Consider the following 22527-nt stretch of genomic DNA (forward strand, 5'->3'; position numbering starts at 1 on the left):
ATTGGTTAAACCAAAATAAAAAATGATGGTACAACATGACAAAATTTCATGCTGGCTGGGGCATCGCCCGGTTAAACAAGGCACCCGTTGTTTTCGCCAGGGAACCAGGGCGAACAGCGAAAAGTCAGCTACTGGAACAAATCTGAAAACAAACCCCAACTCAACATCACCAGAGTTAAAGGTCGGTACTATCAACGTAAGAAGCCTGAATGGCAAAGAAATGGAGCTAGCTGAGGAATTAGATAAGTACCAGATCGACATAATAGGGGTGACTGAAACAAAAAAGATCAAAACTGGTGAGATCTTTCTGAGCAATAAATACAAAATGTTATATTCAGGCAATGACAATCAAGGAAAAGAAGGAGTAGCCATAGTATTCAACACAAAATACGAGGCTAATCTTCTTGAATGGCAGTCAGTCTCAAGTAGAGTAATGTGGGCAAATATGAGAATGGGGAACTGGACAATGAGACTTATTTGTGCCTATGGTCTCACAGAACGTTCTACTAAGGTAGAAGTGGAGGAATTTTTTGACGCTTTAGAAAAAGCAGCTGACACAATGAAAAAGGAAAAGTTGGTCCTTGTTGGGGATCTAAATAGCAGAGTAGGAAATGATTGTGAGACATACAAAAATATTTTGGGAAAATTTGGAGAAAAGAGCAAAGCTAATAATAATGGCAAATATCTGTTGGATTTCTGCTCAGGACATGGACTGGTTATTACTAACACCATATTCCAACATAAAAATGTGCACAAATTCATATAGAGAGAAGAGGCTAGGAATAAGAAAAGTCTCATTGACTATGTTATTGTTGATAGTGATGTTTTCTCCCTGGTGCAGGACACCAGAGTGTACAGAGGATTTGAAATTGGAAGTGATCAATACTTAGTCTTGAGCAGGATAAAATTGAATTTCATATTGAAAAGAATAACATGTAAGAAAGTTTTAAAGCGAATAAAAGTTGAGCAGCTCTCAGATGTGAACTGTAGACTAAAATACAGAAAGATTATTGAAAAGAAAATGAAAGAGTTTGAGAACAGGAATCAAACCTTGGAGATTCAGTGGCAAACTCTGAAGAAAACATTGATTGATTCTGCAGGGAGGCATGTGGTGAGGTTGTGTGCAAGGATAAAAAAATCAGAACTCCCTGGTGGACACAGGAAGTTAAACAGGCAGTGAAGGAAAAGAAGAAAGCATAACAAAAGTTCCTGGCAAATAAGTCAGCTTTTACTCTTACAGAATACAGAGATAAATGTAAGAAAGCTAAACAGTGTGTTAAACTAGCTAAACAAAAGTCATGGGAGGACTTTGGCAAGAATATAGAAAATAAATATCAAGAAGGTGGCAAAATATTCTGGATGTTGTTGAAGAAGCTTAGGAATGGAGGAAAGATTGCTGTAAAAGGAGTTAGAGATGATAAAGGTGACATGAATACGGTAGAAAAAGATATCCTTAAAGTATGGAGTAATTACTTTGAAAAACTGCTAAATGAAACAAGCAGTGATGACAGCACAGTGATAATAAACACTGACCAGGCATGCAGTCAGGAATAAATATCCATACTTGAAGTAGAAAAAGCCATCAAAGGCTTGAAATGTGGAAAGGCAGCAGGAGTAGATGATATTCGACCAGAAATGCTGAAGTATGGTGGTATAAAAGTCTTACAGTGGCTGCACTGCATAGTTCAGAAAGCCTGAACAGAGGGACGAATTCCCGATGATTGGAGTAGAGCTCTCATAGTACCCATATATAAAAAGGGAAATAAAACTGAATGTGAGAATTACAGAGGTATTTCCCTACTGAGTGTTCCTGGCAAGATCTATGCAAGTATACTTGAGAAATGGTTGAGAAGAATTGTGGAAGAAAAGCTTGGTGAAGAACAAGCTGGATTCAGGCCAAATAGAGGATGTCAGGATCAGATCTTCACTTTACGACAAATAGTCGAGAAAGCATGGGAATATAACAAAGATCTGTATTTAAGTTTTCGTCGATTTGGAAAAGGCATATGCAAGGTGCCAAGAGAGAAGTTATTCAATACGCTGCAGTTATATGGTGTCAATGGGGCATTATATCAAGCAATACTTAGTCTTTATTTGAGTTGTAAGTCAGCAGTTAGAATTGAAGGAAGTACAGGAAGATGGTTTAATGTTAAATCTGGTGTGAGACAAGGATGTACATTATCCCCTCTGTTATTCATTATCTATATGGATCACATTATGAAGGAAAGTGGTATTAAATCTGATATCAAAATTGGAGATGTTAATGTCAGCTCTTTGCTTTATTCGGATGTTGTTATACTTCTAAATAAATCCACTACAAGTCTGCAAGATTCTCTGACTAAATTCAATTGCTGTTGTAATAGATATGGTATGAAGGTCAGCAATAAAAAGACAAAGCAATGAAAATAGGCAGAATCATTGAAAATGTCAACTGTGTTGTGAATGGAGAACCTGTGGAACAAGTAAAACATTTCTGCTACTTAGGCACGGTTTTTACTGAAGATGGTAAATTAAATATAGAAATAGACAACAGAATCAGCAAAGCTGGTATGGTGGGAAGTCAATTGAATAAATTCATAAATAATAAGAGAGAAATTAGTCGGAACACTAAATTAGCTGTATACAAGACAGTGTTCAAACCAGTTTTAACTTATGGATCTGAGAGCTGGGTCAGAAGTAAAACACTTGACCAAAGACTAGAGACCGCAGATATGAGAGTCGTGAGAAAGATTCGATGTGTGAACAGATGGCATCAATGGCAATATCATATTAAAAATGAGGATATTAGGAAAGAACTTGACATTGTCAGCATCCAGGAATGCGTTAGCAGAGCTAATCTCAGGTGGTATGGTCACTTAAATAGAATGCGAGAGGAAAGATCAGCAAAACAAGTGTTCTCTGCCAGGTTGGCAGGAAAACAACCCAGAAGAAGACCAAGATATAAGTGGATTGATACGGTACAAAGTGCCTTAGACGATAGAAATATAAGATCTGATAATGTTGGAGTCTTGACAAGTAACAGACTGATTTGGAGGAAAATTGTAGATAGGAAGTTAGTAATGATGTAATTTTTTCATGTAGTAGTGTCATATCCTGTACACCCCTTGAGGGTACGTGGCAGGAATTTGATGATGATGATAAACATAAAAACTTATTCTGATTGTAAGACCATCGGTTTAATACTCATAGGTACAAGAATGTCGACTTGTTTGACTAGCATACTGTTTAGCTTAAGACTAAAAAGGTGAAAGAAAATAATAAATGCAAAAAAACGAAAGAATACAGTAAACCGTTAACAGCGGGTAGGCAACCTATGTGTATTAAACTGATAATAATCAGTTTAATACACATAGAATAAGTTTTTATGTTTATTTAAGTCTTTTACTTTATTGATCAATTGAAGAAAAATAATATTCTAAAAAACAATCATGAAACCTCAATAAAGGTCAAAACTGATCTGGGTAGTGACCCTTCACATAATGCTATGCATTCTGGGAATATATTTTCTATATACTAATGCCAGAAGTATCAGGAACAAGAGAAATGAGTTTTTGGCATTGGTTAGTGCAACCTCACAAAAATTTATAGGCATTAGTGAGACTTGGCAAACATTACATTATGTAGTTACAGTGGCTGAATGTGAATGGTTTAATATTTTCAGGGAAGATACAGAAGATAAGATGGAGGGGGGAGTACTGCTGATGATAGCAAATGAATTGCTGGGAGGGTGACTGTTCATTTGAAGCAATCTAGTGTGGGATTAAGGCCAGTAAGACATGTATCGCCAAATTAGTACAATGAGTACAGGTTTAGTGATTATTATGGGGGACTTCAACTATGGAGATATAGACAGGAAGGAAGAAAGATCACTTGGTAGGAAGGAAATAGAATTTATACACCTGCTGAGAGATAATTACTTAAGGCATCATGTGATGGAGGGGACTAGGGGTGGGAGAGTATTGGACATGTTCATAGGATGAGAGGAGCTATCCATATCCAATTGGTGAAAGTGACCATGCAGTGTTGACTTGAGAGATTGTAAAATATGAGGAAATATTCTATGAAGGGATATTTGTGGAACTACAAGGCAAGCGATTATAACATGCTTAGGAAGAAGTTTAAACCTGTACCATAGCATAAAACACTGCAGGGTAAGGATGTTAGTAGTGCATTGGATATAATTAAGGGTCATCAAGAGCAGTGCTTCCCAAACTTATGGATGTAAAGGTCCCCTTTGGAAAAATTAAAATATTTCATGCCCCCCCCATCGAATAAAAATCGTAACACAGACATATATTATTATAATATTTATTGAATTTATATTCAGTACAATTTATACTCAAGATTTTGCATTTGTAAGCTTTTTTGTGCTTCTTATCAATAGAAATAAAACTTATATGAATAAGCATATATTTACTAATATTCATTATGCGCTGAAATAGGCAGGAAGCAAAATTTGTGAACCAACACCAATGTTTAATTTTTTCCATTAAAATACAAAAAATAACAAAAAAAGAAATAGTAAATAATAAAAATTAAATACATTCCTTTTAAGATTAAAAATAAAAGAACTACTTAGTCTTAAAACATTTTAAATTTGTTTTCATTATTTCACGGCCCCCTCAACAAAACTTAAAGCCCCCAAGGGGGAAGCAGCCCACAGTTTGGGAAGCACTGATCTAGAGGAAGCAGTATTAAATTGTATACCTATGATAAGCAGGGTTAATCAGGTAGGAGTTAGATGGATGAGTAATATCATTAAGTATGAGCTGCAGAAGAAGAAAATGCTGTGAAGGGTACATAAAGAGAAAGATGAGCAGCAAACTCATGAACAGTACAAGGCTCACGCAAAAAAAGTAACTACATGGCAAGGAAGGCAAAATAAGATTATGAGAAGAATCTAGCCTAGCAGGCCAAAGGAAATCCCAAAGAGTTCTTTCGTTATATGGCAAGTAAGAGGAAGAATGACTATGGAAGATTAACCTTAATGAGTGATGATGGTCATGAGATGACTGAAGCAGTAGTTGAGTTGCTGAGTGACCACTTTGCAAGGGCATGTCATCAAAGTGAGGTTACTGCTTTCACCTGTGTGATAGACACTAATGTGGGAACAGAGATGGATAAATTGGAGATTCTTAGGATATTGCAGAATCGCTATGCAGATACAGCTGTGGAATTAGATGGATATTAGCTAGCGTTTTGCGAGAATGTGCAAGGGAACTGGCAATGCCTTTGACTAGACTGTTTAATTTAAGTCTCAACTCTGGTAGAGTTCCAAGGGAATGGAAAGAGGACAAAATAATTCCTTTGTGTAAAGGAGGTTCTAAGACTACAATAGCAAATTATAGACCAATCAGTATCTCAGGAAAGGTGGTAAAAGAACTAGAAAAATTGGTCATAAAGAGAATTCAAGAATGGGTAAATAAAAATATGATACTGTATGATGGTCAAAATGGCTTTGTGAAGGGTCAGTCATGACCTAGTAATTTACTAACTTTTTATAATGGAGTAACAGCTGAGTTGGATAAAGGAAATGGCTACTTGATGATTTTGCAAAGGCATTTGACAGAATACCACATGGAACTCTGTTACACAAATTACAACAAATGGGAATGGATATGACACTAGTTATGTGGATAAGAGGATGGCTTCTGGACAGATATCAAAAAGTGGTATATGGAGGGGCAGAATCAAGGCAAAAACAGGTGACTAGCAGCAGTAGCGCACTTAGAATTTAATCTTGGGGGAGGGCAGTGAATTGAGTAGACGGTCTGAGAATACACAATGTGCATCGCATACGAGCTATAACTGAACATCTGCAATGATCGCTAATTCATAAGTAGTATAGAAACAGAAGACACGACACAACATAAATAAAAAAATGAATTTTGATTAAGAAAAGATTTTTGGAAAAGTTTCTAGTGTTTTTTCCTTTTTCTTTTTTTGGGGGGGGCGGCTTGTTCCCCCCCTTTGGGTGCGCACTGACTAGAGGTGTGCCGCAAGATTAAGTGCTGGGACCATTGCTGTGTAATTTGTACATAAATGATACAGGAAATAACTTAAAATGGAAATATTCAGTTGTTTGCTGATGATGCAAAATTAGGTAAAGTAATAGTTAATGAAGGCGATGTGGAGAGCTTGTATGACAATTTAAATAGCTGTAAGTATGGAAAAGGTGTCAGTTTAATGTCAAAAAATGTAAACATTATGCATTTTACGATAAATAGATTACAAGCCATGTTTCACATTGATGGCACTGTACTCCAGGAAATAGAGATTTAAGGGGGGGGGGGTAGACAGACATTTAAAGTTTAGACAGCATATTGCTAAGGTAGCCCATAAGATTACTTGGCTATTGAAGAACACATTAACAGATAGAGATAAGGAAGTTGTCATTCCTCTTTTCAAGGCCTTGATGCACCCACATCTTGATTACTGTGCTCAAGTCTGGTCTCTTGGGTTTCTTGGAGATAAAGGAACAGTGGAATGGATCCAGAGGAGATGGTGAGTGGTCTGTGAGGATAGATTGAGGGAGTGTGGATTGCAAAAGTTGGTTGATAGGAGATAAAAAGGGATATGATAGAAACATTTAAAAGTTGCCTATAGGGTTTATAGGCTTGATGCAGGATAATTTGTTTCAGCACTTGGATAGAGGGGGCAAGAAGATTGAATCATTCCTGGAAGTTGAATAAAGGTGTGGTGAGTAGGGGTGTGAGGACTAGATTTTTTGCTTGGAGAGTTGTGAATTATGGAATGGGTTGCCAGAGTCAGTTGTGAGTGCTTTGTCTGCTAATGGGTTCAAGGAGAGGTATGATAGATTGTGTGAATAGATTGGGTCTCCCTCACTGAGTCTTCAAACTCCATGGAGGTGTATGTATAATAATAATAATTATTATTATTATACATGTCTGTAAGGATATGTGCTCTGCATTATGGGATACTAAGGCAAGTGATGTGAAGTCATTAGCCTCTATATACGAGTTGCCCAGTCATGAAATTACTATTTGCACTAACTTTGTTTGCTTACACTTGGATATATAGGATGAAACCAAGAATATAATTTCTTTGGCATGTTTATTTTAAAAAACAATCAGTCAGTTCAAACATTGGTGAAAGAGGAACTTTGATGTGGTAGTAGGGAAAAATAAACATGTTTAGATTGATTGTTATGTAGACAAAGCATGATGATGAAAGGATAGTGACCCATCTAATGTGTGGTATATCACAGAAGTGAAAGAGTTCAAATGCTTTGGAGAAGAGAAAGGAGGTTATAAAAGAGCATAAGGGTGTGATAAAGCAAGAAGCATTGAATGATTCCATGTTTATGGGTATTGTTGATGAACAGTGTGACAGAATCATGTTTTCTTTTTACAAAATGACATCTTGAAATCTTCAAATACAGTATCAGAACTCTCAGAAGTTCATTTTTTTGCTGCATCTACATCTACCCTTTCCTCTGCAAATTGGCCTTCATTCACACTGGAAGATCTGCCAACATCTGCCTGGACAAATGTAACATACAAAGTACATCCAACACATGTACTACAGCCACTCAGAAGTTACATGCCATGTTATTGACTTGAATCTTCATACTTGGTGTATGGTGTGTTTTTTTTTTGAGGGGGGGGGGGATTATTTGATTAATGCAGATTTAAATCTGCAAGAATGTTTTTGGAATATGCCACTGCTTTACAACATTCTCTCAACCTAAATAAATATGGCTATCCTATTCTACCAAAAATCTGGGACACTATTATTAATAAATCATAGCCCAGTAATCAATAATTTCCTTATTGTGCTCATGAAGAGTGCCATTCAGAACAGAGATTATGCTGATTAGTGCTTGGTTTTCCTACCTTCTTTCTGTGTGCATATTCTAAACTTCATGCCTTTGAAGATGCCTTAGTGACAAGGCAAAATATTGGTTCTGATAATTAAATAAAATGAAATAAAATTTAGTTAATTATTATCCCCAAATGCTTGTTTCTTTCTATTAAGCAAAACATATGTATAATCAGTTATATTTAATGCCAGATGCCTTTTTATTCCTCAAAGGGAGCAGGTAAAAGTATTCATGTTACTGATGATTTGTAGATTTGTGGTTGATGACAATATGGGAGAGAACTGCCACCAACTAATATTCCTGACCTTAACTAGTATTAATATTTGAGATGAGTATTTTGAGTTGCAGAGTTAAAAATCTGAGTTTACAGGAAAGGGGGGGATGCCTACTTATTTGTACCAGAGGTCAGCTAACCCAGTAGTCACTTGTAAAAACAGCCTATAATAAGTTCTTATGAAGGAAACTGAAGAAGTCAAAACAATCTTTCCTCTGCTGATTTATCATCATGGAAAGTTACCACAAAGTGCACAATCACATTTATATTAGACTAATGTGATAAGAAGGTGGGGGGGTAGGGAAACAATAAGCCAACCTTAATGTGGATGTGAGGAATAAGTCTTTCTTCTTAGACAGTAATGATTTTGTGAAATGTATTCTTAGAGGTGGTGAGAGCAGTGATGTTCAGAATTCAATTGCCACAGCTAGGGAAAAATTGAGTGGACCTTCTGTGTTGAATACCAGAACTTCATGGAGATTCAGTAGTAATACATTCATCCTGATTCATAAATGTAAACATTTTTCATCATCATAAAAACCATATTTGAAATACCAGAGGCACATTGTAAATGTGCCTCTGATATTTCAAATAAAAGCATATATAATTGTATTTATAATGCTTTTTTATAATAGTTCACTTTAATTATTTGAAAAAAAGTTGTGTTATCTGTCCATTTTCTTTTGATAAGTTTTTGAGTATGTTAGATTCACATTTTTATTGTTATCATTCTATATATTAGGAACAGGAGGAGAAAACCAGGCTTCCAGTCCATATGAAAATGACTCAAGCTGTTAAGTTGCGTGCTTATCCGACTAGTGTACGGCAAGTAAGAGACTTAAGCAAGGCAGAAGAAGCTCAAATTCAGTTTGAAAATGCGGACACATCACCAGGATATGTTGATCCAGATTTCATTGCTGATGCAACAAAGGAAGGTAAGTTGTGTGTTTTGGTCAAGTCCTAATCTGTTGAATCACAAATTACTGTTTATTAAAAGAATCATTAGGTTCAAAATGATGTGTTGTAACCCTTGTTTCAAGTTGAATATTATCATTCTACCACTTTATACCAAATTTGGAATGTAGTCATTTCATTATTATTATTATTATTCAGGCCTCCATGGAGTCAAAAGACTCATCGTGGGAGGTCCTTCCTAAGAAACACAAAGTCTATCAAGACTCATTGAGGGGAGGTTTCCCCCCCCAAGAAGATTTTCTCAGAAAATTAGAATTAAATGAAAGTTTTGATGTGACTCCATAAGAAAAAGTCTAACGGAGTCAGGTCAGGTGACCGAGGTGGCCACACAAGAGCATCTTCTCTACTCAGAGCCGGTTTTATCATTAGGCGAACCTAGACAATTGCCTATGGGCACTATGACTTTGGGCTTATGTTTGTGTGAGTATGACAAAATATATGTAGAGAGAGAGAGACAATGTATAGAGACACCAAAATTTTCTTTGCCTAGGGGCATCAGATACTCTCGGACCAATCACATCCTGTTGGAAAATGGTTTTATTCATAAGATTTAATCTCTTTAATAAAAAAAAAAAAAAAAAAAATCAGCTAACGCCTTTTTATTCCCGTATACAGGAGTAGGCGAGGCCATTTAGCCCTATCTAACTTTTGGAGACTGAGTGGGCAGTTCAATCTCCACTGGTACCAATCAGAGATAGATGGCCCAAGGCTATCACTAATTAAGTGGTACACAGTGAAAAGTGACGGCTCAAATGTGCCGCCATCTCGTGGTCCCTAACCCTAACACAATATATTTAATGTCTGAAATAATGTGGGTTCTACGGTCGATTTTCTTGAGTTTACGGGACGAAAAACCCGAGTTTCCGGGAGGAAAAACCTGCTTGTCCGTGCCAGAGATCGACTAATTCGGGAACCGGTCGAAAAAAGGCTTAGAAAAATTTCCTCTAGTCACCGAGTAGACTCAAAACCAAGTCTTCTTTTGTGCAGCCAAGCGCTGTGGTGTCCAAACGCCACATCCACTGAGCTACACAGGCTTAATCTCTTTAATTTGGGAATAAAAAAATTCTGAAGCATTTCTAAATAAGATTCATCCTTGACAGTGGGCTCATCGAAAAAGAATGCAACACATCCTAATTGCGCCAATTCATTTCCTGAGGCTTCTCTGTACTGCAAATGCACAAATGCGGCAATTGTGGCAGTTAACTTTCCCTCTTATGTGGAATGTTGCTTCATCTGAAAAAGTCAATATGTCAATAACATCCGTGTCATTTTCCATTTGTGTTGTCATCAATTGACAGAAATCCAACCTGGCATGATAATCCTCTTCTTGTAGCATTTGAACAGTTGTAATTTTGTAAACATGTTTATGGAGTTACAATTCTGTGCACTGCTACATTTTGGGTACATTTAACTCAGCAGCAGCACATCGCACTGATTTATCGGGACTCTTATCAAATGCCCTTCCGATTTTGACCACATTCGCTTCCCTTGATGAAAGCCTCCCTGATCTGGGTTTGTCATAAATTGATCCAGTTTCTTTGAATTTTTTCACCGAGTTATTAATTAAATTTTTGTGGGGAGCCTCCTTGTTATAATTTTCTTCTTACTGCTGTTATGTACTTGAGTTCAACAAGCCACAGGATGCAATTGATTTTTTCTTCAACATTTGCCATCTTCAATCTTCAGTAAGAAAAATGTAATGAAATAATAATATTCATGCATCAAAAATTCTAATAGTTATACTTTCAAATGATATTTATTGCAACTCTGTAACTGTGATACTTTTGAAGCAGTTAAAGATCAAAACTGCACTAAGAATTATGGTGTGCAGTGTATATATGGAGTTGTACATGGAACCCTATATATGGAATTATAAGGCTGGTGGTTATGAAGCTTAGGAGACAACTTGGAGCAATGGCATGGAATGAAGAGTTGAGCGGTAAGGAAAAAATGCTGCTTGGGAACTGACAAAGAAATACATAACAGTAATAATGTCTAAATGTACTCTGAAGGCCAAAAGGCTGAATAAAGTAGATGTAAAATGGATGAATGAGGGGCTTAAGCATGAAATCTGGAAGAAGAAAAAGATACTTTGGAGACAGTACAGGATGAATAATGGTAATAATCAGTTACATGAAGAGTATAAAGAACAAACCAAGAGATTGACTCAGTGAGTAAGGAAAACAAAGGTAAAATATGAACAGAAATTGACAAATCAAGCAAAGAAAAACCCTAGAGAGTTTTTTAGATATGTGGGGAGTAGAAGGAAGAATGATCATGATAAGGTGATGTTAATGGATAAAAATGGCAACTGCTGCAAAAGATTGGTGAGGTATTCTGTGATCAATTTATAAGGATGTTTCATCCTGATCAGTGTGGAATCATGAGGAACTTAAGTGTAGAGGACATAGGAGAGGATGGCTTAATTGTGAATAAGTAGGAGGTATTTGAAGAAATAAATAACCTTGATGTCAATACGGTGATAACATTTGATGACATATCACCATGTGTCTTAAGGGAATGTTCCTGAGAAATTGCAGTGGCATTGGAATGCCTGTTTAATAAGAGTCTTACAACATCACAGGTTCAAGGGAGTAGAAAGAAAGTAAAATTGTTCCACTGCATAAAGGTGGTGATAAGGCTGGGGCTTCAAATTATTGATCAATCTGTATATTTGGAGTTGTGTTGAAAGTTCTAGAGAGATTGGTGAGAAGTAGGATGCAGAAATGGTTTGATAACAGTAGTATTCTCTGTGGTTATCAGCATGGGTTTCTTAAATGGAGATCATGTATGATCAACTTACTTATGTACTATAACAAGGTGACAAATACCTCGGGCAGGAGAGATGCATATACAGTGGTGTCCTGGATTTTGCAAAAGCTTTTGATAGACTGCAGCACAACAAGCTGTTAAATAAATAGAAACAGATGGGATTGGATAACAGACTTCTGAGTTGGATCAGGCTGTCAGATAGGTATCAGAAAGTTGTGTATGGGGATGTTCTGCATGGGGGGTGGTCAGTTTTGAGACCATTGTGGTTCAATTTGTATTTTAATAATATTGGGATGGGTTTAACTAGTGATCTACAGCTATTTACAGATGATGCAAAATTGGGGAGAGCAATGCAGAGACAAGCAGATGCTATGGCCTTACACAAGGACTTGAATATATTGCATGAATGGATAGGTAAGTACAACTATCAGTTCAATGTTGCAAAGTGTAAGGTTTTGAGATTTGGTAAGCAATGATGGGATGCAAAGTATAGACTTGGTGGAGAAACTTTGCAATGTAGCCCCTGAAATTCAGGTGCTACATTGCAAAAGTTGTGAAGATGTCACATCAGATAATGGCAATGATGCAGAGGACCCTGACATGCAGAAATAAAGAGGTTATGATGCCATTGTATAAAGCATTGATCATGCTTATATGGATTATTGTGCACAGATTTAGTCACCAGGTTTTTATGGTGACGAGGATATGTTGGAAAGGGTCCAGAGAAGATTCGCAAAGGTGGTTTGTGGTATTTGGAATGTGGAGTGTGAGGACAGATTGAAAGAATGCAAATTACAAAGCCTCATGAATAGGAGGAAGAGGGCAGGAGATATGATTGAGACATATAAGCTAGTCAAGGATTCAAAAGATATATTTCGTTGATTACACCAGGAAAAATCTCAAAATTCCTACATCCACCAAAACCACCTCATCATCCTCTTAAAAAACCAAGAGTCTACAAAATCCATTGCTCTTGCGGGATTTGCTACGTAGGACAGACATGGAGATCTGGAGAAATACACATGGCTGAACACCAAAAAGACGTACAATACAAAAGAGAACAAAAAACGGGTCTTGCTTTCCATACTGTTGTGTCCTGAAAGAGTTAAGAAATGTTTAATGTAAATTATTCAGGTCACAACTTTAATACAACTTAGGCAGAGAATATGGAACGTTGGCAATTAGATAAGTGCAAGCTGTTTACAAGTGCAGAACAATTATAAATTAGGAATTACATAAATTTGTATAGTAATCTTATATATATAATCTGTATTAAGTGTGGACCAGTTATAGATCCATGTAAGCTGACAAATCCACTTAAAAAAGACCAGTCTCTAGTACTAAATTAGCAAGGCCAATGAGTCAGGGTTCAGGGTCACTTTTGCCATCCTGCATTATGAAAAAGAAGGGAGAGGGAGAAGTACTGGAAAAGGAAAGCTAAGCGTCTTCCAGGAAAGGAAAGCAGGCTGACGTTAGCTCACGTGACCGTGTTGGTGCGAATCGCAAAGATCGAGAATTGCCGAGAGGAGAAAAATAAACAAAAAGGCCTTGCAAGCATGACTGGAGATCTTTTTTCCTGGATTCCTGGTTCCTGATCTCTCGGACAGTGGTCGAGCTCATCGTCAGGGAAGTTTCCTGACCAGTCGGGGAAGGCATTTGGTTCGTCTGTCGTAGCGTTCGTATTGGGCCAAGCTATGTTCGTGCTCTAGGATAGCTGTGCGTTGTCGTGCGACGGAAGAACCAAATTGATGCTGGCCGTACAAGGCAACGTTACCGTGCTACCTCCCAGTTTTCTCGATGAGATGCTACTCGCTCAGATCGATGGAAGATATCCTCTAATGGGACTACATTGAAGGCCTTGATGACCAGACAAGGCAGGAACAAAGATTTAAGAATTCAAGGACAGAGATGGTAATGTAAACTTTTAGGATCCTATTTCCTGTTATAGAAGAGAGTGAATTCCCTGTGAGAACATTTGTAATGGACTAAGCTTTAAGGGACTGTAAGAATAGCCTACAACTAGGCATAGGCCCTAGATAGTGTCAAGATTTGTTTGCCCACAAGGCTGAGAAGATATCTGATTATGCTAAGCTTAATGTATAAATTATGTTAGTGTGTTAACTTAAGGCCATGTGCATCAGAATGGCATGATGATTACCTATGAGATTATACAAAATTGATTGTATTAGTGGTTATTGCAATTTAATATGTGTATTTAGTATAAATTATTCAGAGCCTTTGATCTAAATTGTGTGCATCCACACTAACCAGTTTGAATTGTATAATTGTACATCTCCTTAAGGCTCATTAAACTGTTTCATTTATGTACTTGTCTGATCTGCTTGAGTTATATGAATTCAAAACCACCGCTCATAAAAAAATCAACGAACTAAGCGGGATAAATCCAAGAGAATAAATATATTAAGCGAGCCACGACTGTAAGAAAGAATTAAGCCAGCGGAGGGATAAGATTAATCCTGATTCTAGTTATATATCACTCTGAAGGGGTCACCCTGAGCAAGAATCCTTTCTATCATAGGTATTAGCTGGTGCAGAAAAAAAAAATAAATGTGTTAATACTTATAGGGTGAACTCCATCAGATTGTTGTGTGATAAGATGATGTCTAGAAAGTAAAGAGGCCAATTAGACTGCAAAGATCCTAAGAAATAAATTAACTTAATAGGAGACCAGCAATTTACTTGCATATGTGAAAGAGCTAAGATAATAATAGCCATGTATTAAACAAATAAAAGAGGGATCTCAAAAAAGGAAAGGGGGTACAATACGATATATAAATAGTATAACAAGTAATAGCGTGGCCAGTAGGATTTGATAGAAGAGAGAACAGAAAAAGGATAAAAATAGGAAAAGGAAAGGAGAAGAAGAAAACAACAAATAGTGCAGCCGATAGGATATTGATAAAATAAGGAAGATTAAGATAGAAAGTGATTAGATAAGAAAAGATTAAAATAAAAGGATAGATAGACAATATAACAATACCACTTCCACTGGACATGATGTACTCTGGCAAAAAAACGACGATGTCATACATAGAAAACAACAGTTATATAAGAAAATTTAAAGAAGCTGCTAATATGCTAAAAAACCCAACTCAATGCAATAAAAATCAAGGTTTAATTCTCCATCAAGTGTGGTCAGCTCTAATAAAAAATCTACCTCAATCTGAGCTCGGACTGTTTGAACGAGAACAAGAACACGTGACATCGTCCAGTATTGTTCAACGTCAATAACGTTATATATCTGCATTCTGTTATTTGAGTTTTATGAATAGCCAGATTATGATTTGTATTTATTAATTTTCTTGTTTAAACTTTAAGTTATACTATTTACCCCCTGAAGATGTAAATCCTACGATTTACAAAACTTGTCGGGAACTATTATTTCTGTGTTTTATATAACTGAATAATAAAAAAATGTGGTGTAATCACCGAAATATATCTTTTGAACCAATTAGCCACAGAAGTCTACGCCTGCAATAGTCAAGGATTGTTATCAGGTTGACAGGGAAGAGATTTTTCATAGAATAGAAGAAGGGTTGGACAAGAGGCCATCACTGGAAACTGTATAAGGTTCTTTGCATGGAGAATGGTTGGTGAGTAGAATGCATTGCCTGATTATGTAGTGAATGTAGACACATTGAATCAGTTTAAGGCACAGTTGGATGAGCATTGTGTGCAATAGTGTGTGTACCTCCCACAAGGAGTCTCTGACTCCATGGAAGTCAGATGTTAATAATAATAATTATTCACAAACGCAATTCACTTTCTAACCTAATTCACAAATCCATAAGTTAAAATTGATTTGATCACTATCTTGCATACTGTTACCTTGGTGTTTTAGCTAATTTCTTATTATTTATTCCCAATAAATTTACTTATTCTATAAATTTACTTATTCCCAACTTTGCTTATTCTGTTTTCTGTTTTCATATTCAAAAGTCTGATAGATGGCTGCTGTGTACTATGCAGTTAGGAAATATCTCTTCAAAAGCTAATTATTATTTTATATAATAATTGGTGATATTGATTTCATTTTAGCAAAATATTATTAATTTTGATGGCATAACTGTGTGGGTTCATTACTGAATGTTCTTGACTATATTTTTGTAATTTGTGTTAACAACTAAATGGCAGTACAAACAAGATCTGCATGCTACAAGCACTAAAAACAAATGCAATTAACAGCTTAGATTTATCAAGAATGGTTTATTGTTGTGACTGCAGCAGTTATGCCTACAGAATGTGGAGGACATGTTTGTGGAGAGTTGGAATGCAACTCTCCATAAACTGAGAAATGAGATGAGAAATATGTACACAGAGATTAGATGTTTGGTGGATAGGAATGAGAGAATACAAAAGGATAGAATAAAGGAAAGTAGAGAAAAAAAAGGTTACAAATGACTCAGTAGTAGTGATGTATGGAGATTCCATTACTAAAGGTGTGTGATGAATTGGAGGGTCTACAAAGTCTGTTTTACAGGAGGGAGGATGGGCAAGGTTACTGATGTTTTGGATATGAGAAGTAAATAATCAAGAGAATTAGTGGCAGTTGTGGGAACAAATGATTAATTGGACATACAGTGAATATAAGGAGGAATATCAGAAGGTTATTGAGGAGAGTAAAAGATACCATTGTGGTAGGAAATGTATTCAGTGTGTGTTTTGCCAAGATATGGTAGTGAAGAGTTGAGATGGAAAGCAACAGTCATGAATAGCATGTTAGCATGGGTGTGTGAAGAGAAGGGAGTGGAGTTTGTAAATGTGTAGAATGCATTTGAGGGAAGGACAGATTTGTACAAAAGTGATGGATTGCATTTATTTTGTGTGAGTCAACTGGAGAGACTCACTAGAAGGAAGTGTAATGAGTTATTAGAACAAGAGATCAGAGAAAGTAAGAGGTGAAGTGAAAGATCAGTAGAGAGGAACTGGTGAGACTGAAGCAGCTGTAAATGGAAATGGCTTGGATATGAGGAAGTTGGGGTCACCAGGGAGATGCATTATAAAGAGAGTGGATATTGGAAGAATTAGTGAATGTGTATATGGAGGATGTTCTTGGATGTAAGCAAGGAGTTGGTGGTTGAGTCTGAGGAAATATATAGGTAAAGTGGTGATAAAGGTGATTGGACATGGGCAAGTGTGTTCACAAACAGCAAGTGGTATAGGCCAGACTTATTATAGACCTAAAATTTAATTGCATAACTGTGTGGGTTCGTTACTGAATGTTCTTGATTATATTTTTGTAATTTGTGTCATTTCATCTCCCATTCAGAAGTAAGTGAGATGAAATGATTTTGTTCATTGAGTTTAATCACTCAAAAATTGTTAGAATAAGTGAAACATAATTAGATGAGGATAGCAATGGAAAGTATGATGTTTTTCATGAGGATAGAAAGGACAAGTTGGGATTGGGAAAAGTGCTGCTAATGATAGTATGGGAATTATGTCTGCACAAAGTGGAGATGCACGAGGGAAATAGTGGCAATGATTTTGAGGCAGCATAGTGTGAGGGGGAGATTGACAGGAAGAAATATTTGATTAGGTGTTGCTATAAGCCAGGGAATGTGTAGGGTGGTGATCAAGAAATGTATAGCAACTTCGGTTTGTGAACAAGAGTAGGATGATCATTATAATTTTAACTGTGGAATGAAGAGAGATGGCTTTTGGTATAAGGAAAATGAATTTCTTGAGCACATGAGACACAACTACCTTAGGCAGTATGTAAGGGAGGGCATGTGAGATCAAGAGTCTTAGATCTAATTATTTCATTAGAAGATGTGATTGTGAGTGGGGTGCCACATTTCATCCTGTTGGTGAGAGCGACCATGAGGTGATCATCTGAGTGATGGCTAGCCATATGAAGACTTCTGTGGGGAAAGTATACATGTTGACCTACAAGACCAGTAATTATGAGAAGCTTAGGAGACAGTTTTATAGCTATAAACTGTCTCCTAAGCAAGAAATGAGGAGTTAAGTGGAAAGGTGATAAATTCTGCTTTGGAACTGACAAGAGCTATTTAACATCATCAGTGTGTGAATATATTCTGAAGATCAAAAGGCTGAATAAGGTAGGTGTCAAATAGATGAATGAAGGGATCAAGCACAAAATATGGAAGAAGATACCGTGGAGGCAGTACAAGATGAATAAATGTAACAATCTTTTGCATAATGAATATAATGATCAGACCAGGAAGGTAACTCACTTGGTAAAGACATCAAAACTGTGGTATGAGCAGAAATTAACAAATCAGGCCAGAGAGAGGTTTTCTGATATGTAGCAAGTAGCAGGAAGAATCATTATGGTAAGATGACGTTTTAACTGGAGAAGTAAAGTTTTGGTTAAAGAAGTAAAGACAGGGCTGAAAGCAACAAATTCAGTAAGCTAAAGCTGGATTTAGGATGTAGAGTAATAATAATAAGAAGATGATGTTAATGAATGAAGATGGTAGGTTGGTAACTGTTGCATAGGACATAGTTGAGATATTCAGTGAACATTTCATGAGGGTGAAATCGCCCTCATGAAATGTTCTAAGAAACTCAAGTGTAGAGGATATGGGTGAGGATGATTTAATTGTCAGCAAGCAGGACGTATATGAGGAATTAAGTAAGTGTGATATCAATAAGACAACAGGATTTGATGACATATCACCACGTGTCTAAAGGGATTGTTCCAGGGAGTTGGCAGTAGCCTTTGCATATCTGTTTAATAAGTCTTGCAAACAGCACAGGTCCCATGGCAGTGGAAAAATTGTTCTACTTCACGAAGGTGGTCATAATGATTTGTAGTCATAATGCTATGACTACAAATTATAGGCTAATCTGTATCTGGAGTTGTGGTTAAGGTATTTGAAAGATTATTGAGAGCTGGGATAGAGAAATGGGATGATAATAACATTCTGTATGATTGTCAGCATGTATTTGTTAATGGGAAGTCATGTTTCACAAATTTGCTGATGTATTATAACATGGTGACACATGCATTGAACAGGGGAGATGCATGTACACTGGTATACATAGATAGATTGCCAAGTAATGATAAGCAGGTAACTAAATTAAAACAAATGGGATTGGATAACAGACTAGTGAGTTGGATAGGTGACTGGTTGTCAGATAGATACCAGCAAGTTGTATTATATTTGGTGTGGTATCCTGAAACAGAGGTCACTAGTGGTGCACCATAGGGCCATTGTTGTTCAACTTTTATATTAATGATATTCAGATGGGTTTAACTGGAGATTTGCAACTGTTTGGAGCATGCAAGATTGGGGGAGAACAATAAGCAGTCAAGTAGATGTTCACTTACAGGGACTTGAATAGATGGATCAGTGGGAAAATGAGTGGAACTGTCAGTTTAATGTTGTGTTGTAAAGTGTAAGATTCTGAAATTTGGTAGGCAATGATAGGCTGCAGTTAAAGGATGTAGATCAGATGAAAGATCAAAGATCTGGGAGCTGTGGTGGACAAGAACCCAAAGTTCAGGGATCATGTTGCTCAAGTTGTGAAGTCAGATTATCATAATGATGCTGAGGACCTTGGCATGCAGAAATAAAGAGGTTATGGTTCCATTTCATAAGGCTTTATTAAGGCTCATGTGGATTATTATTATTATAAGAGAGGCCTCCAAGGCCACATACTACATGCACCAGCTATCATACTTATTCTTGAATTCATCGACACTGCTTGCACACGCAACATCCAATGGCAATCCATTCCAATCACGTACCACTCTATGAGAGAAATATATAGACCTCACCCTCTTCTTAGCAGCATTCATTCTCAGCTTCCAAGGATGCCCTCTTGTCCTTTCCCCATCTTCTATTAAATCAAAATTCCATCAACTGAAATCCTATATGACCCTTTCAGAAGTTTGTAAGTCTCAATCATATCACCCTTCTTCTCCTGTTTGCTAGTGTCTGTAGTCTACAAATTCTCAGTCTGTCTTCATTATCAGTATTCCACGATCCTGATATCATTTTTAACACACTCTTGTGCATTCTCTCCACTATATCAGAATCACAACAGAAACCAGGAGACCAGAATTGTGCACAATAATCAAAGTGAAGTCTTATCAAAGCCTTTTAAAGAGACAAAATATCATCCTTATCTTTACATGTGAAAGTTTGTTATAAATTGCAATTATCTTTTGAGTTGTATTTGCAATCTTTGCTATGTGGCTCCTGAACTTCAACTTCCTAGCTACTTACACTCCAGGATTCCTAGCCTGATCAGTTTCTTCTAGCATAACCAATATAATATGGTATTGGATATCTAATCATTCCAAAGTGCATGACTACATTTACTGACATTGAACTCGCATCCATTTCTCATGCCTACAATTCCAGAATATTCAAATCATTCTGCAAGTACTATATATCAGCAGCATTCCTGATTACCCTACCTATCTTTGTATCATCAGCACATAGCTGTATGTTGCCTGTCAAATCCTTCCCAATATCATTAATGTACATATTGAATAACAGTGGACCAAGGATTGATCCTTGTGATACACTACTGGTTACCATAAATCTTGCAGACTGACATCCCCCATATACCACTTTTTTTTATATCTGTCAGTTAGCTATCCTCTTATCCACACTAATATTTTATAATCCAAATCCATATTCTCTAATTTATTCAACAGTGTTCCATGCTGTATTCTGTCACAAGCCTTAACAAAATCCAAAAGTATCATGGTGTATCCAATTCCCCTTGTCTAGTTCAATGATGACATTATTATAGCATGTGAGCAAGTTGCTAAAACATGACCTTCCTTTGGTAAACCCATGCTGTTCGTTGCAGAGTAGAGATTCACTGTCAACTCATTTCTTCACCACCACTCCTGAGATACTGATTGGTCTATAGTTGGATACATTGGTCTTTGCACCACCACCACCACTCTTTGCAATGGGAATACCATACATTCTTTCCATCATACCTGTAGAATCTTCCCTGTTCTGAGACTCAAATTATGTAGCCTGGTCAAAGGAATAGTCAGTTCAGCTGAACATTCATTAGCACCTGTGCTGATATCCCATGAGTCCCTATTGGTGAATTCTTATTCAGTTTGTGCAACAGCTCTAATATTTCTTTCATATTCATTCTTTCTTTTACTTGCAGCGTATTGATAGAATTCTTGTGGGTTATCTTTAGTTTGCCAGTTTCTTTGCATATTCACACTTAACTTTTTGTACAACAGTTGTGACTCTTCTAGCCTGCTGCTTATAATTTCCATAACAAACATCATTTTTGTGCACATGGTATTCCTACCACATCTTTATTCTATTTTTACAAATCTCTTGCTTAATAAGATTACACATCCATTTGACTCCTACCCTATTTATTCTTTGAATTCTCTGGACAAATTTTTATATTGCATCATTTAAGTATTTTTTAAATGTTTCTGCACTGTCGATATTTTTCCCATCTTGCAACCAATATCATTGTGCTGAACTCAGTATACTTCTCAGTTGGTCATAATTACCTGCTGTGTAGTTCAGCATATTACCTTTTCTCAATGGAACAGTCATAAACTTAGCACTTCCCAAGTGATTACTGCATGATCACACTCACCAGCCAGAGGCAGAATAGTTACGTCTTTAACTGAAACACCTTCTGACATTATAATCAAATCTTACTCTTCAACCTTGAGTTCACATGCTGCTTGAGGAAGTTGTCTCACAACATCTCAATAAATTCTGTTTCATTCTTCTCATGAGATTTCACTGCTACTCAATTAAGATTAGGATAATTAAAATCTCCCATTACGATTACTCTTTTTGCACCCCATCGTCTCTATTTGGTGATGCATTTCTTCATCACTAGCAACCGATCCACCAGGTCTGTAGCAACACCCCACTATGTATTTGATCTTGTGATTCCACCTCACGCCAGATGGCTTCAAACTCACTGCCACATGAAATACTGTTACTAGTACTATATTCATAAGTCTCAACACTAACTGGATTCAAGTCATCTAATATTATTAGCAGCACACCCCTCCTCTCCTATATTGTCTATCCATTGTAAAAATACTGTATCCTTTACACTCAAGTACCAGTTAGTATGTCTGATTCTGAGAGTCAGATCTCACTAATGCCTACAATTTGAGGTCCCAGCATATTGGCCAAGGCAACAAACTCTACTCCTTTGTTTCTGGTACTCCTAGCATTCATGTACAGATATAATAATCTACCTATGATAAATTTAGTTTAATCCTTTCTCCAAGTGTGAGCAAACAAAGTTTGCACCTGAAAGTATCTTCAGGACTGGGGTAAGGTGGTACAACACCGGGCAACTTGTTGCAAAGGTGGAGCAAGCTAACATCACTCCTATCTCAGTATCTCCCATAATGCAAAACACATCTCCTTGCGGATATGCGTAATGTTATGCATTAAAGGAAGGGCCACTACCCAGACTAGTTTCGACCTTTATTGAGGTCTCCTCAGTGGGAGTCAGGCCCAAGTGGAGATCCAGGCAGAAGCATTAGCAAGGTCATCTCTACTATAGGAGTTGCCAAATGGTGTGCTACCGTTTGGTAACTCCTTTTATGTTTGAGTGATGGCAGAGGAGTTGTTTTAGGGCAACTCTTATATTTGATATCAAGGTATAAATTTATTTTTCCCCAAAAAATATTTTTGGTTAAAAT

General features: G+C 36.8%; 1 protein-coding gene across 1 annotated transcript in view; it reads left to right on the forward strand.

The window, feature by feature from the left end:
• Window positions 1-22527, forward strand: part of LOC150098025 (cilia- and flagella-associated protein 100-like) — a 205421-nt gene that overhangs the window by 13913 nt on the left and 168981 nt on the right. The window contains exon 2 of the mRNA XM_090406657.1: window positions 8860-9052. Within this exon, the coding sequence (XP_090262783.1) occupies window positions 8860-9052 (193 nt within the window). The remainder of the gene's footprint in view (window positions 1-8859; window positions 9053-22527) is intronic.

The sequence above is a fragment of the Typopeltis vanoorti genome, chromosome 16 (assembly GCF_054136105.1).
Source record: "Typopeltis vanoorti isolate ZY-2024b chromosome 16, IOZ_Tvanoo_1.0, whole genome shotgun sequence".
Lineage (NCBI taxonomy): Eukaryota > Metazoa > Arthropoda > Arachnida > Uropygi > Thelyphonidae > Typopeltis > Typopeltis vanoorti.